The 16857-nt window shown below is 41.5% G+C and overlaps 1 protein-coding gene across 1 annotated transcript in view; it reads left to right on the top strand.

Annotated features, from left to right (window-relative positions):
• The window catches only part of SPTLC2 (serine palmitoyltransferase long chain base subunit 2), a 105472-nt gene extending 89084 nt beyond the window's left edge, over positions 1–16388 (top strand). Inside the window, exons 10-12 of the mRNA XM_017880651.1 lie at positions 7062–7197; positions 10261–10390; positions 16003–16388. Coding sequence (XP_017736140.1) covers positions 7062–7197; positions 10261–10390; positions 16003–16122 — 386 coding nt within the window. The 3' untranslated portion in view covers positions 16123–16388. The remainder of the gene's footprint in view (positions 1–7061; positions 7198–10260; positions 10391–16002) is intronic.
• Positions 16389–16857: the final 469 nt, after the last annotated feature.

Raw genomic sequence — 16857 nt, 5'->3', positions numbered from 1 at the left:
ACCTTAAGATTATATGCATGGCTGAGAATCTTGAGAAATTGGGATTAAGACTTGATAAAATATTCCTTTTAAAAATAACTGAAATGGAATGGCTACACCTTAAATCTGTTTGGCAGTGATTAATAAAGATAGTTCTCTAAATCTAACTCTGTTTTGTAAACGTGATTGAAGGTTATCAATATCTAGTGGTGACCAGTAGGTAGATAATTAATTGTGGTGCTCCTTCAACCTCTACCCTCCATCCTTTTTAAGGCCTTCTAGTTCCTTAAAATAACTAAATCTAGGCCGGATGCGATGGATCACTTGATGTCAGGAGTTCAAGACCAGCCTGGCCAACAAAGTGAAGCCCTGTCTCTACTAAAAATACAAAAAATTAGCCAGGCATGGTGGTGTGTGCCTGTAATCCCGGCTACTCAGGAAGCTGAGGCAGGAGAATCGCTTGAGCCTGGGAGGCAGAGATTGCAGTGAGCTGAGATCACACCATTGCACTCCAGCCTGGGCAACAGAGTGACACTCTGTCTCAATTTAAAAAAAAAAAAAAAAAGAGGCCGGGCGTGGTGGCTCACACCTGTAATCTTAGCACTTTGGGAGGCCGAGGTGGATGGATCATGAGGTCAGGAGATTGAGACCATCCTGGCTAACACGGTGAAACCCCATCTCTACTAAAAATACAGAAAATTAGCCAGGTGTGGTGGTGGATTCCTGTAGTCCCAGCTACTCAGGAGGCCGAGGCAGGAGAATGTCATGAACCCGGAAGGTGGAGCTGGCAGTGAGCCAAGAGCACGCCACTGCACTCCAGCCTGGGTGACAGAGTGAGACTCTGTCGGAAAAAAAAAAAAGAACTAAATAATCTAATGATGCTGTTACAGCCTATTGATCTTTTATATCTGTTCCTTCCTTCCTGAGAATAAAATTTATTGTAAAGAGGTTGAAGCCTAAAAATGACCTATTAAGGTTATCTGCATTTTCTAAGAAATTAACTACATATTTACTTTTCTCTTTCTCTTCCATGCCAAGCTGTAGATTTTTTACAGTAGAGTTCCTAAAAATAGTTTTATTCTAACAAACCATATTGAAGAAGTCCAAAAGGACAGCCACACAGTGAAGTTTATTTGTAAAGTTCAAGAGTCAGTACAGATTTTCTCCTCCAAATTGCTTTTATGCTTTTATCACCCTTAAAAGTAAAGATTTATGTTTGAAAAGTAGGAAAGAATTCTGACCTCTTATATTTCCATCTGTGTTCTTTCTGAGCCAAAGATAAAAACCTTTTAAGAGTTAGTATTTTTTTTAAACAATGCGAAACTTTCTTCTTTGTTTCAAGTCTGTATTAGACCAGATACTTGCTGAAACTCTGCAGTGAAAAATCATTAGGACTGAGCTACTAGATTGGCGTTAAATAGCAATTGGTCTTCTTGCATAAATATTAACTGGTATTTTATATGATATTCAAGTCAAAGTAGGTAACTGTGTTGTCTGTTAAGATTCAGTTTCACTTCAAAAGCAAGAGATAACTATTTTCCAACATGTGTAAATGCCAGGGCTTACTGATTTGTCTACATTTATTTTACTACTTTTATTTTCCTGTTACTCTCTTTGAAATTAATAGGTTAAACTATAAGAAATTGCCTGTTTTAAGGTCAAAAATGGTAGCATATTGGCAGTTTGATGGTTCAGCCTAGCAATTTTAAAGGATAACAGACCACTTTATTTATTTATTTATTTATTTACTTACTTACTTACTTACTTACTTGAGATGGAGTCTCACTCTGTCACCCAGGCTGGAGTGCAGTGGCATAATCTCGGCTCACTGCAAGCTCCGCCTCCTGGGTTCACGCCATTCTCTCGCCTCAGCCTCCCAAGTAGCTGGGGCTACAGGCACCCGCCACCACGCCCAGCTAATTTTGTTTTGTATTTTAGTAGAGACGGGGTTTCACCATGTTAGCCAGGATGGTCTCAATCTCCTGACCTCGTGATCTGCCCGCCTCAGCCTCCCAAAGTGCTGGGATTACAGGCATGAGCCACCGAGCCCAACCCTTTTTAAATTTTTTTAAATTTTCTTTTTTTTTTTTTCCGAGATGGAGTTTTGCTCTTATTGCCCAGGCTGGAGTACAATGGCGTGATCTCAGCTCACGGCAACCTTTGCCTACCAGATTCAAGCGATTCTCCTGCCTCAGCCTCCCGAGTAGCTGGGATTACAAGCGTGTGCCACCATGCCTGGCTAATTTTGTATTTTTAGTAGAGATGGAACTTCTCCATTTGGTCAGGCTAGTCTCAAACTCCTGACCTCAGGTGATCCACCCACCTTGGCCTCCCAAAGTGCTGGGATTACAGGCATGAGCCAGTGTGCCTGGCTAATTTTTCGTAAGTGACAAGAGTCTCACTATGTTACCAAGGCTGGAGTGCAGTGGCTGTTAACAGGTGCAATCATAGCTCACTACAGCACCGAACTTCTGACTCCAGAGATCCTCCTGCCTCAGCCACCCAAGTAGCCAGAATCACACCACTGTGCCTGGCTTTCCTTTTTTAAAAATTGCTACATAATAATATTTATGGGGTACATATGATATTTTGATACATGCATACAGTATCAAATACTCTGATCAAATCAAGTACTTAGGATATGCATCACCTCAAACATTTATTATTTCTTTGTGTTTAGAACATTTCAGCTCTTCTAGCTATTTTGAAATACACGGTAAACTATTGTTAACTGTAGTCATCCTGTGCTATCAAATGCTATAATTTATTCCTCCTATTTAACTATATGTTTGTACCCATTAACCAACCTCTCTTCAATCCCCCTTTCCCTACCCTTCCCAGCCTCTGGTAACCACTGTTCTACTCTCTACCTCCGCGAGATCAACTTTTTTAGCTCCCACATGAGTTAGAACATGCGACATGTGTCTTTCCATGCCTGGCTCATTTCGCTTAACATCATGACCTTCAGTGCCATCCATGTTGCGCAAATGGCAGCATTTCATTCTTTTCATGGCTGTATAGTATTCCATTGTGTGTATCGCCACATTTTCTTTATCCATTCATCTGCTGATACTTAGATTGATTCCGTATCGTGGCTATTGTGAATAGTGTTGCAGTAAATGTAGCTGTGCACATATCCCTTTGATACACTGATTTCCTTTTATTTGTATAAACAGCAGTAGTGGGATTGCTGGATTGTATGGTAGTTCCATTTTTAGTTTGAAAAAACTTTTTTTTTTTTTAACAGAGGCTAGTTAATTTGTGATTAGATAGCTAAAAGGTTTGTGATTTTTTAAAAGGTGGTGGCTGGGTGGCATGGTGGCTCACACCTGTAATCCCAGCACTTTGGGAGGTCAGGCAGGTGGATCACTTGAGCCCAGGACATCCAGACCAGCCTAGGTAACAATGGTGAAATTTCATCTCTACAAAAAATAAAACAAAAAATTAGCTGGGCGTGTTGATGCACACCTGTAGTCTTAGCTTCGGGAGAGTAAGGCGGAAGGATCCCTTGAGCCCAGGAGACAGAGGTTGCAGTGAGTCAAGATTGTGCCCCTGCCCTCCAGCCTGGGTGACATGGTAAGACCTTGTCTCAAAAAAGAAAAGGAAAAAAAAAAGTGGTGAGTTGCAAAATGGTCAGTTGGATGCAGAAAAAATTAATGTACACTAAACTAATAAATTCCATGAGTTTTGACATATATCCAGTCTTTTTATATTTTATTTATTTTATTTTATTTTATTTGAGACAGAGTCTCCCTCTGTCACCCAGACTGGAGTGCAGTGGGGCGATCTCAGCTTACTGCAACCTCCACCACCCAGGTTCAAGCAATTCTCCTGCCTCAACCTCCCTAGTAGCTGGGATTACAGGCACCCGCCACCACACCTGGCTAATTTTTGCGCTTTTAGTAGAGATGGGTTTTTGCCACATTGGCCAGGCTGGTCTCGAAGTCCTGAGCTCAGATGATCCACCTGCCTCGGCCTCCCAAAGTGCTGGCATTACAGGCGTGAGTCACTGCGCCCAGCCCCATGTATCCAATCTTATAACCATGCCACAATCAAGGTTAGAATATTTTCATCATCTCTCCTGAAAGTTCCCTCCTGCCCCTTTGCTATTAGCCCCCTTCCCATACTTTCTGGCAACCATGAATCTGTTTTCTGTCATTATAGTATGTCTTTTTAGAGTTTCATACAAACAAATTCATACAGTGTGCAGTCTCACATCTGGGTTATTTCAATGAACGTTATATAAGTTTTGAGATTCATCAGCATTGTTGCCGTAGTAATCATTTGTTCCTTTTTATATATTTCTCTCCTCATGTTTCTTTTACCTTTTTGAACATATAGATCATATTTATAATGGCCTTTAACATCCGTATCTGCTAACACTGTTATTTCTGGTCGGTTTTTATTAACTGACTTTTCCGCTGGTTGTACATCATATTTTCCTGTTTCTTTGAATGCCTAGAATTTTAAAATTATATGTTGGACATTGTTAATTTTACATTGGTAGGTTCTATATCTTGTTGTTTTCCTTTAGGTAATATTGGACTTTGTTCCTGGAATCAACAGGTTCCTTGCAAGGCTTGCTTTTAAGGTTAGGGTGGTTCAGACCAATTTTTAGTCTAGGGTTAATTTATCTCCACTACTAAGGTGATAGGAGTAGAGTCCCCTTCTGAGGACTCTGTTAGATAACCCACATATTATAAGATCTTTACATTTTGGTGGATAAAAATACAAACTATTCCCAGCTCCATGTGAGTGCAGAAATTCTTTGGCCTATTGCTTTCTGATGGATCTTTTCCCCAGCCTCTGCTAGCTTCTTTTCGTGTGTTTACAAATCAGTACTCTTCCCAAAGTTCAAAGGGACCCCTCTGCAGATCCCTAAAGCACTCTCATCACACCCCCGCTCCCTGCTCCTGTACACTGCCCAGCAAATTCTAGCCCCCACAGCGCCCCAGCTCTGATCTCAACTGACAGCTCTCCACTCCAATCTCAGATGTCCTCAGCTGGCAAGACTGGGCCCTCCTTCCCTGTGCAGCAGCCTGTGGCCTGCCTTCAGTCAACGCAGTCTGGCCCTCCCCGTGGCTCAGTGTCTAGAAGTCATTGTTTATGTACTTTGTCCAGTTTCCTATTGTTTACAGCAGGAAGGTAAATCCAGTCTCTGGTACTCCATGACTGAAAGGAGTCTCATCTTCTAAATGCAGATTAAGCATGTATTGATATTTCTAGGGGGAAATTAGGGTACTTGGCTCATCAGTTCCCAACATACTTAAATGTAACACACTTTAACGTCTGCTTTCTTCTTTGTAACTTAAATGATGACATAAATGATGCTCTTCAGTGTTCACACGAGGCTAGTCTAAGCTTGAGTGTTTTTCTCTGATCAACTTGAAATTATCTGCATAAAGAGTATTAATTTTGACTTATTTGTGGCCAGCTTATCTAGAGTAGCTTCCCATGAATGATGGATATGTTACTATTCCAATTCTAAGGACATTTGTTAGCTATCTGTATGTCTGGTTAATTTGTCATAAGAACTTATGTGTCATGTTTGGATTTTTAAAAATAAGAACTTTGGCCGGGCGTGGTGGCTCACGCCTGTAATCCCAGCACTTTAGCAGGCCAAGGTGGGCAGATCACAAGGTCAGGAGATCGAGACCATCCTGGCTAACACGGTAAAACCCCGTCTCTACTAAAAATACAAAAAATTAGCCGGGCGAGGTGGCGGGCGCCTGTAGTCCCAGCTACTTGGAAGGCTGAGGCAGGAGAATGGCGTAAACCCGGGAGGTGGAACTTGCAGTGAGCCAAGATTGCGCCACTGCACTCCAGCCTGGGCGACAGAGCAAGACTCCGTCTCAAAAAAGAAAAAAAAATTGCTGATTTTATAATCTATATATGAAAATTACTGCAGCCTTTTTTATTCATGAGTATTTATGGTTGAGAAGATTCTAAAATAGTTCTTAGCCTTTTACAAGTGGATCTTTTAAATTTATTGCATTGCTCTGTATAACAGAACAATTATTTGGATATCTTTTCAAAGATTGACTTACCATAATGTCAAAACCTGCCCAATTATTTAGTCAGTTCGCAATTACAGAAATGTGCATTTTAATCCATTTGTGTTTTAGGGAAGATGAGCACAATAGGATTAAAGATATGATTTTATACTATTACAGATATGCTACTGCTGTCTGGTAAGAATTTTAAGGAAACAGGCTGGGCGCGGTGGCTCACGTCTATAATCCCAGCACTTTGGGAGTCCAGGGTGGGCGGATCACTTGAGGTTAAGCGTTCGAGACCAGCCTGGCCAGCATGGCGAAACCCTCTCTCTACTAAAAATACAAAAATTAGCTGGAAGTGGTAGTGTGCGCCTGTAACCCCAGCTATTCAGGAAGCTGAGACAGGAGAATCGCTTGAACCTGGGAAGCAGAGATTGCAGTGAGCTGAGATCATGTCGTTGTACTCCAGCCTGGGCAACAGAGCGAGATGCCATCTCAAAAAAAAAGAAAAAAGAATTGTAAGGAAACAACAAAATGAAACTCAGAAGATGAAAATCTGAGGGCCTAAATCGCTTCATCTCTGGTCTCATGTGTAAAATTCATTTGCATCACAGTTGATTGGAATGAATCTTAAAGTTAGAAGACGTAAATTCTAGTTGAAGCTGTGCCACTTGCTACTTGTAATGTGGCACACACTGTTGTGCAACTGTAGGCATGTCACCACCTTGGTGAGAGTCTCCCGACCTATCATATGAAGATAATCATAAATACCCCGCTACTGTCAAGGGATTTGTGGAGTGCTCAGTGAGGGGTTATGGCTGAAATTCTTTGAGGACGCTAATGCTCCATTAAACGTTTTTTACATTATTATAACTTCTGCTGTTAACAGGTAGAATGACAGAATACAAAATGAGACATTTTACATTTATAGTCCTTTCAGTTTACTGTGTAAAATATTTTATGGTGAAATGGAAAAAAAACGAAACAGAACTGATTAGGTAGAATGGAGATAGAGGAGATTGCTGTCTTTTTTTCCATTCCTTTTTACTTAATATTCTTTTATTTTCTCTCACCATGACTTTCCAGGTAAAGAGTGTGTACAACAGTTAGCTGAAAACACCAGGTATTTCAGGAGACGCCTGAAAGAGATGGGCTTCATCATCTATGGAAATGAAGACTCTCCAGTAGTGCCTTTGATGCTCTACATGCCTGCCAAAATTGGGTATGTTTTGTTGCAGATCACAGACTAGTCTGTCCTTATACTTATCTGTGATGTGAGACTAGGGCTTATGTATTTTGTTAGGGAAAATGGTCTTGTCCTTATTGTGTTAACTTTCATTTGGTACATATGCCATAGATCAAATAGTGAATTCCAAATTGTTAGGTATGTTAATTTGTTCTTCTTTCATTAAACATTTGAGTTTCATGTACTCTCTAGGGGCCTGGGATAGCTCAATGAATAAAATACAAACATCTCTGTCCTTGTGGAGCTTACAGTCTAGTAGGGGGCAACAGTCAGACAGACATAATAAATGAACTGTGTACTATGTTAGAAGGTGTCAAGTGCTATGGAAAAAAATAGAGCAGGACCTATATGGGGAGTTGAGAGTGCCCTGTGGGCGGGCAGATAACACTACTAAATAGCGTGGTCAGGGTAAGTAAGCCTCCATGGGAAGGAAAAGTGACATCTGAGCGAAGATTTGAAGGAGCTGACAGTTAATCATTGGAGAAAGAAGCATCTGTGCAAAGGCCACAGTGCAGGAGCGAGCTTGCTTAGGTGACCTAAGAGTAGCAAAGAAGTCCCTAGAATTGGAGCACAGTGCCCCACGGGGAGCAATGGGCCATGAGGTCAGAGAGGTTTTATCAGAGTGTATTACTGGATACTTGCCAGGTGTGCAGATTACACCAGCTTCTTTGGTTTGTACGAGGCATACATAATGGAAAATCTTGCCCTACGATAGCTTTCAATGTATTTGAGAAGTCCAGATATATAATGAAACCAGAAGATATTTGAAAAGCAAATGAACAGTAATTATACTGAACAAATTTTATTATATGCAAAGTGGCCCTGAAGATGTAGAATAAAGGAGTGACCTGCTGAGTACAAGCTCAGTAAGAAAGGCACATCTTATTGGATGGGTGAGTTTTGAGCTGGATCTTAAAGCATTTCTCCAGTTTGAACTCATTGAAGGAGCAATTTTACAAATTTTTGAATCCCCCGTGTCCACCACAGTCTCCGACACTCAGTAAGTGTTTACTGAAGTGAATATGGGAGAGGAAATTAAATCAGGGAGCCTGGAAGTGATGTGATTCAAAGAAAACAAAAGGGAAGTAAGGAAAAGGTGCTCCCTGAGAGAAAAAGAGGAATTCGGGTTTCAACATGAAGTCATATGGGTAGTCAGTATTATGGCTTCAGAGGGGATATGGAGAAGGATTTTCTTCATTCTTCTTTAGGTGGAATTCTCATAAACAAACACGAAGAGTTATCAGATCCAAAGGACTCAGTTTAGAGCTCTCTCTTTAAAGAAGGCTATGTCTCCTTTATTCTATATAGGTGCAACTGACTGTGTATACTTGAATTAGGAAAGAGTTAGAGAAGGTGAAGAAGAATTAGAATAAGGCACTAGACAGTTTGGGAGCCTGTGCTGAAGTTACAGGGCACCCAGGTTCATGCTGACACAAAGGAGGTGTGTTGAGGAAGATGTACTGGTACTACAGAGAGTGAGAAAAGGCTGAAAAGCTGGCATTAATGTAATGCCAAATGTGCAGGATCTCTATTGCCCAGGCTGGAGTGCAGTGGCGCAATCTTGGCTTACTGCAACCTCCACCTCCTGGGTTCAAGCAAATCTTGTGCTTCAGCCTCCCCAGTAGCTGGGTTACAGATGTGTGCCACCACACCTGGCTAATCTTTGTATTTTTTAGCGGAGATGGAGTTTCACCATGTTGGCCAGGCCAGTCTCCAACTCCTGACCTCAGGTGATCTGCCCAGCTCGGCCTCCCAAAATGCTGGGATTACAGGCACGAGCCACTGGCCCGGCCAGATTTTTTAATTCTCAAACAAATGCTGTAAATAGCTTAAAGGAGAAGTTAAAACATAAGGGAGGTCAACAAGAGGAAAAGACAAAGAACAACATAATTGGGGCCTGGTGCAGTGGCTCACAAGGTCAGGAGATCAAGAGCATCCTGGCCAACATGGTGAAACCCCGTCTCTACTAAAAATACAAAAATTATCTGGGTGTGGTGGCGCACACCTGTAATCCCAGCTATTCGGGAGGCTGAGGCAGGAGAATTGCTAGAAGCCGGGAGGTGGAGGTTGTGGTGAGCCGAGATCGCACCACTGCACTCCAACCTGGCGACAGTGAGAGACTAAAAAAAAATAATAATAAAATAAAATAATTTAGTAGACAAAATTAAATAAAAGTTAGAATGTGTTATTTAGACAAGACACAGATGTGGAGTAAGGCCAGAGGCCTCCAGTTTGGCTTCTGGTAGGGGTGGAGGATTGTGAAACACGAATTGTGTGGTCTGAGTAATCGGTTGAAGCCAGCGGGTGAACTGGCCTTACAGACACCAAAGGAAGCCCTGAATTCTGAAGCAGTGTTGTTCCCAAGACAATCAAAGAAATGCGTGATCTGGAGAGGTCATGCCAGTCAGCCATTCTGCTAGAAGAAAAGATGTGCCATGTTATAGCAGATCCCCCACAGCTGCAGAATCCTCAGAATTTGAGGAATCATGTTAAACTGCCAAGCTTAACATTTCAAGGACCAGATTTTAATTAAATACAGGTTCATTTTGAAGCCTCTGAACCACTATTATGTATCAGGGACACTGTTTTTTTGTTTGTTTGTTTTTTGAGACAGAATCTTGCTCCGTTGCTCAGGCTGTCGCTCAGGCTCAGTGGTGTGATCTTGGCTCACTACAGCTTCTGCCTCCTGGCTTCAAGAGATGCTCATGCCTCAGCCTCCTGAGTAGCTAGGACTACAGGTGCATGCCACCGCACTCAGCTAATTTTTGTATTTTTGGTAGAGACGGGATTTCGCCATGTTGCCCAGGCTGGTTATTTCAGTTTTGTGAAGGACACCATATAGAAGACTGCCTCAGGATTGACTTTAAAAGTATTTGTGAGCTATCAATTTTAACTTTAAAAGGAGTTAAAAGAAGCTCTTATTAGAAGTCTCCAATGCCTGCATCACCAAAAAGTTTAAATCACTGAGGACAGCAAGTCGTCTGTAATGAGTGCTTTCTTACTCCTCCTGGTTTCTGTTTCTTGTTTTCCCCTTTGCAGCGCCTTTGGACGGGAGATGCTGAAGCGGAACATCGGTGTCGTTGTGGTTGGATTTCCTGCCACCCCAATTATTGAGTCCAGAGCCAGGTTTTGCCTGTCAGCAGCTCATACCAAAGAAATACTTGATACTGTAAGTAGGCACTTTCCCCTTGATATAAATATGCCTTTTATTAAAAAGGCCTGTATATTAGATGAAATTCATAATATATTGACCTTGATGTTCTTGTGAGCACCTAAGATATTTACCAGTAAGACAGAGGAGGTGACAGTGCTACTGAAAACGTTGGCCTTTACAAAAAAACTGTCACCAGAATCATCAGAGCTCTGGAGAATTTTCCGGCTTTGTCTTGCTCCACTGTCTCCCTCACTATGGACTCTACAGTTCTCCCTCCACTCTACCTATTTCTACACTAAGCTTTCTCGTATGTTGTTCTGTCTAAAATTTTCTCTCTTGAGCTTTCTCTCCCCTCTGCCTGGCTGACTGCCACTCATTCTTCACATCTCCACTTAAAGGAAAATTGCTTAGGGATGCCCCACTCCTTCTTGCTCTGTGTTCCCTTGGAATCCTGAGATTCTCCCTTACTAAATTCTTCACACTTATAATTACTTAATAGCAGTCTTCTCCATTAGATAAATATTGAGGATAGGAACAAATCTGTTTTACTCATTCTATATCCCAGCACCCACCACACTGCCAGGCATCTAGTTGGGGATCATTATTACTGAGCTTAATTATTTATGATCTCAATATATTCTCATCGCTGTATATTCTCTTAATATGTTATTGTTTCAAATCTAAGATTGCAGAGTTTAAATCAGTATTGCCCTCTGGGAGTTTATAAAGTTTTAGAACATGACTTTTGCATAAAATTGGTTGCTAGAAATATCTATTAATGAGTTAGAAAGCTACTACTTTTTTTTTTTCTTTTTTTTCTTTTTTGAGACAGAGTTTCACTCTTGTTGCCCAGGCTAGAGTACAACGGTGCAATCTCAGCTCACTACATCCTCCACCTCCTGGGTTCAAGCAATTCTCCTGCCTCAGCCTCTCGAGTAGCTGGGATTACAGGCATGTGCCACCACACCCAGCTAGTTTTGTATTTTTAGTACAGACAGGGTTTCTCCGTGTTGGTCAGGCTGGTCTCAAACTCCCGACCACAGGTGATCGGCCCGCCTCAGCCTCCCAAAGTGCTGGGATTGCAGGTGTGAGCCACCGCCTGGCAAGAGCTACTAATAAAGAACATTATGAATGCTTCTTTATAAAAGTTCATTATAACAATTTGATGGACATTTTATATTCCTGAATAGCCAAAGATTTTTGACTTTTTCTCTATTTCTACACAGCAAAATTTCTATGACTATAAGTGTATTCCCTTTTAAAAAACAGAATTGTGCTAAGAACACTTCACATGAGATCTATCCTCTTACCAAATTTTTCCATGTAGAATACAGTATTGTTAACTATCGGCACAGTGTCGTGAGCCTGTTCTTAATCACATTCTGACAATATCCAGTTAGATTTGGCTTTTTGATATTGTATCTTTTTTTCTTTATTTTGATTATGCCTGTCAGATTTTCCAATAGATTTTCTCATTTCTCAGAAATGTTACTGGTGAATTTCTGCTTTTTTTTTTTAACCTAGAGATTTCAGCTTTTCTTTCCCTCCTACTCTATTGATGTTTTAAGAGTTTTCTTTTTTCTTTCTCATGTTCACCTGTTAACTCAGAGTTTCAACGTGCCTTTAAAAAAAAAGTTTATGTAACTATAAGCAGCATCTATGACAGTAATCCACGCCTTCTGACAACAATTTTGACTCCTGAGAACTGTACACATTCATGAAGGAATTTAGATATAACCAGGATATCTCCCTAGGATATCTAAGGAGATTTCTGTTGCCAACAAATATGTTTGCCAATTGAGAGTTCTAATCCTTTTCATAGGATTCACTTGAGGGATTGTTGGGCTTTGCCTCCCATTTAGTTTTTAAAGCATAAAGTGCATTTTTTGAAACCATGGATTTGTTAAAGTCATTTTGTCTTATGATGTTTTATGGAACTAACATGAACTAGACCATTATGAAATACAAATTAATTTTCATTTAATAATGGGCCCCATGACATGATTCTGTATATAGAAAGTGCTATAAAATACACATGCACGCACACACACACACGTACGCACAGCTAGAGCTAATAAATGAATTCAGCAAAGTTGCATGGTAAAAGATCAGCACACAAAAAATTAGTGATTTTGTACACCAGCAATGAAGAAATGAAAATTTCTTTTACAGTAACACTCAAAAGAATAAAATACCTAGTAATAAACTTAAGAAAGCCTTTCCGGGCTGGGTGCTGTGGCTCACGCCTGTGATCCCAGCACTTTGGGAGGTCAGGCATTTGAGATCAGCCTGGCCAACATAGTGAAACCTCATCTCTACTAAAAATACAAAAAATTAGCTGGGCGTGGTGGCAGGCGCCTGTAATTCCAGCTACTCGGGAGGCTGAGGCAGAAGAACTGCTTGAACCTGGGAGGCGGAGGTTGCAGTGAGCCGAGATCACGCCATTGCACTATAGCCCGGGCAACAGTGCGAGACTCTGTCTCAAAAAAGAAAAAGAAAAAGAAAGCCCTTCCCTTGTCCACTGGCTAATTTACACTTGTACACTGTATGTTTAGATGTGTATATTGAAAACTATAAAACTTTCCTGAAAGAAATTAAAGAAGTCTTAAAGAAATGGAATGACATCCTATGTTCATGGATTGGAAGATTTAATATTGTTAAGATGGCAGTGTAGCAACCTACAGATCCAGTGTTCAACATTTCTCAGAAAAAAATGGACTGGGAGACCCTAAGCCACTAGCCCTTTTTTGCAGAAATTAAAAGGCTGGTCCTCAAATTCATATGGAACTGGGAGGGAATAGCTAAAATAGTATTGAAAAGGAAAACCAAAGTGGGAGGTCTCACACTTCTTAATTTTAAAACAAAGCTAATTACTACAAAGCTACAGTAATTACAACAGTCAAGTACTTGCATAAGGATGGACACATAGACCAGTGAAGTAGAATTGAGATTTCAGAAATAAAGTACAAGCATCTATGGCCATCTCCCTTTATTTTCAACAAGGGAGCCAAGACCAGTCAATGAGAAAAGAACAGTCTCTTCAACAATCAGTACTAGGTCAGCTGGATGCAGAAGAAGGAAGTTTTGACCTTACAGCATGGATAAACCTTGAAAACATTAGGCTAAATGAAAGAAGGCAAAACAAAGACCACGTAACTTACGATTCCATTTATAAGAGATGTCCAGAACAGGCAAAAATCCATAGGGTCAGACAATAGATTGGTGGCAGCCAGCCTGAGAGGAAGGAGGAGTGAGTATGGGGTTGCTTTTTAGGGTGATAAAAATACTCTAAAACTAGATAGTGACAAAAGTTGCACAATTCTCGGAATATACTTAGAAGCAATGAATCGTATACTTTAAAAGTGAATTTTGTTGAATGTGAATTGTATCTCAAAGCTGTAATTTTGTTATTTTTTAAAATGGGAAGCGCAAGGATATTGGCTCAGGGGAGCGGCGGGATTGCTGTCCTAGAGGATTGGGTTACTCAGCTGTATAATGAATACATGTTTTTCTCCTAGGAACCCACCTTACCTGTGATCTAGAGGTTCTGTGTAGACTATTTGTTAATGAATGGTGATGCATGTACTGGCTCCCTGTCCCTAACATACCCACACACCCCACACAAGAGTCAGCACTCTTTAGAATGGCATCTTTTATTCACATGATACTGATTTGTCTGAAATATTTGGTGTGGGATCAGAGGAAATCTTGTAATCTAGATCCCCTTGGGCTACTGAGGAATTTTTTTTTTCTAATGATTACTTTTCTACATTGATGAAAACATTCTAGATTCTTCTGAAGTCAAGAGTTTATAAATGATCATTCCTTTGTGATCTTAGTCATGTGTGCTTTTGTCTTATTATGATTTTGAGGTAGGGTCTCACTCATTCACCCAGACTGGAGTACAGTAATAATGATCTTAGCTCACTGCAGCCTCCACCTCCCGGCCTCAAGGGATCTTCCCACCTCAGCCTCCAGAGTAGCTGGGACTATGCCTGGCTTTTTTTTTTTTTTTTAATAGATGGGGTCTTGCTATGTTGCCCAGGCTGGTCTCAAACTCCTGGGCTCAAGCGATCTGCCTGCCTTGGCCTCCCAAAGTGCTGTGATTACAGGCTTGAGTCACCGTGTTCAGCCTTGACTTTTTTTTTTTTTTAACAGAGTTTTGCTCTTGTTGCCCAGGCTGGAGTACAATGGCGTGATCTCGGCTCACTGCAACCTCCACCTCCTGAGTTCAAGCGATTCTCCTGCCTCAGCCTCCTGAGTAGCTGGGATTACAGGCATGCGCCACCACACCCAGCTAATTTTGTATTTTTAGTAGAGACGGGGTTACTCCATGTTGGTCAGGCTGATCTCAAACTCCCGACCTCGGGTGATCCGCCCACATGGGCCTCCCAAAGTGCTGGGTACTGACATAAGCCACCAGGCCCGGCTGGCTTTGACTTTTGTCTTAAATTAATAAATCTTATCACAGAGGTCAGGTGAATAAATGGTTGATGGGTTCTCCCAGCTTAATTTCAGACTTAAATTGTTTCCATATGGAGCTTTCACTTACACCTCTTCTCAGCGGTGCCGCTGTTGTGATAGCGCATTGAAGTTCAGCTATTATTTGCTTTATGTTTTTCACATTTCGAAATGAAGAATATTTTTTCTTGTGCTGGAATACATCAGTAATACTGTTGGTGGTTTTCTCTCTCCACATACTGATTTTTTAAAAAAATGAACTTTAAGACGCCCAGTGTAGTGGCTTACGCCTGTAATCCTAACACCTTGGGAGGCAGAGGTGGGTGGTAACTTGATGCCAGGAGTTCGAGTCTAGCCTGGCCAACATGGCAAAACCCTGTCTCTACAAAAAATTAGCTGGGCGTGATAGCACTTGCCTATAGTCCCAGCTACTCAGGAGGCTGAGGCAGAGAATCTCTTGAATGCAGGAGGCAGAGGTTGCAGTGAGCTGAGATGGTGCCACTGTATTCCAGCCTGGGTAATAGAGCAAGACTCTGTCTCAAAAAGAAAAAGAAGTTGCTGGGCTCATTTGTTCACACCTGTAATCTCAGCATTTTGGGAGGCCAAGGTGGTGGATCACTTGAGGTTGGGAGTTTGAGACCAGTCTGGCGAACATGGTGAAACCCCATCTCTACTAAAAATACAAAAATTATCTGAGCATGGTGGCGGGCACCTGTAGTCCTGGCTAATTTGGAGGCTGAGGCAGGAGAATCACTTGAACCTGGGAAGTGGAGGTTGCAGTGAGCTCGGATGATGCCACAGCACTCCAGCCTGAGCAACAGAGCGAGACTCCATCTCAAAAACAAAAGGGAGAGATGACAAATTTTAGTTGGTTTTGTGCGTTCAGAGTGCATATAACTTTTTCTACCAAGCATATCATACTTTGAATTATAGCCTTTATTCTGCATACCTGGCTATTCACAACCCATTATTCATGGTGAGCTTGAAAGCCTTGTTCAGAAAGCAGGTCCTTCCACAGCTGTATTGTAGTCTGATCTTGTAAATGCACTAGACATAAGTCCTGCTGAAGGATAATCTTGCCATGATTGTTTTTAGCAAAGTAAAACACCAGGCATGCCTGCATCCTACTGGCTCTGACAGACCTCTACTTTTCTTGCGTATTTTAGGCTTTAAAGGAGATAGATGAAGTTGGGGACCTATTGCAGCTGAAGTATTCCCGCCATCGGTTGGTACCTCTACTGGACAGGCCCTTTGACGAGACAACATATGAAGAAACAGAAGACTGAGCCTTTTTGGTGCTCCCTCAGAGGAACCCTTCCTCACCCAGGACAGCCTGTGGCCTTTGTGAGCCAGCTCCAGGAACCACACTTCTATGGCCATCTCATGTGACATTGCCTCAACTACTGAAGGTGGCCACCTCCACTCTAAGTGACATTTTGTAAATAGTAAAAAACTGCTTCAAATCCTTCCTTTGCTAAGTCTCACCTTTAAAAACGAAGGTGACTCACTTTACTTTTTCAGTCCATTAAAAAAACATTTTATTTTGTAACCATTCTACTTGTGAAATCACACTGACCCTAGCCCGTCTCTGGCTAACCACACAGGCCATTCCCCTCTCCCAGCACCTCGCAGACTTGGGCCCATCAAGAGCTACTGCTGGCGCTGTTTCCACAGCCTGGAGACTTACCTGGCCCTCCTCCCTAGGGAGCAAGTGCCTTCCACTTACTTCCCATCCAGGTCTCAGAGATGGCCAGCCTTGAAATCCTTATTTAACCATTCAAGTAATCAATAGAAGTATTCACCCTTTAATCTTAAGTTTAGCCTTTTAAGAAAAACAGTAAGCAATGACTGCTGAAAGGCTTATTGTGTAATCTCCCGAGGGTTTGGTCTTAATCCATTTTGTTCTGGTCACCAGATGATTTCTTCCTTTACCATCAAATATTTCTTCATAATGATTACAGTCTGAGGATGTGCGCAAATTCTGGTTCTTCCCAAGCTCCAGCCATAACACGTCCCACCCC

The sequence above is a fragment of the Rhinopithecus bieti genome, unplaced genomic scaffold (genome assembly GCF_001698545.2).
Source record: "Rhinopithecus bieti isolate Rb0 unplaced genomic scaffold, ASM169854v2 scaffold_11380, whole genome shotgun sequence".
In the NCBI taxonomy this organism is placed as follows: domain Eukaryota; kingdom Metazoa; phylum Chordata; class Mammalia; order Primates; family Cercopithecidae; genus Rhinopithecus; species Rhinopithecus bieti.
This window is presented reverse-complemented; position numbering and strand designations above follow the sequence as displayed.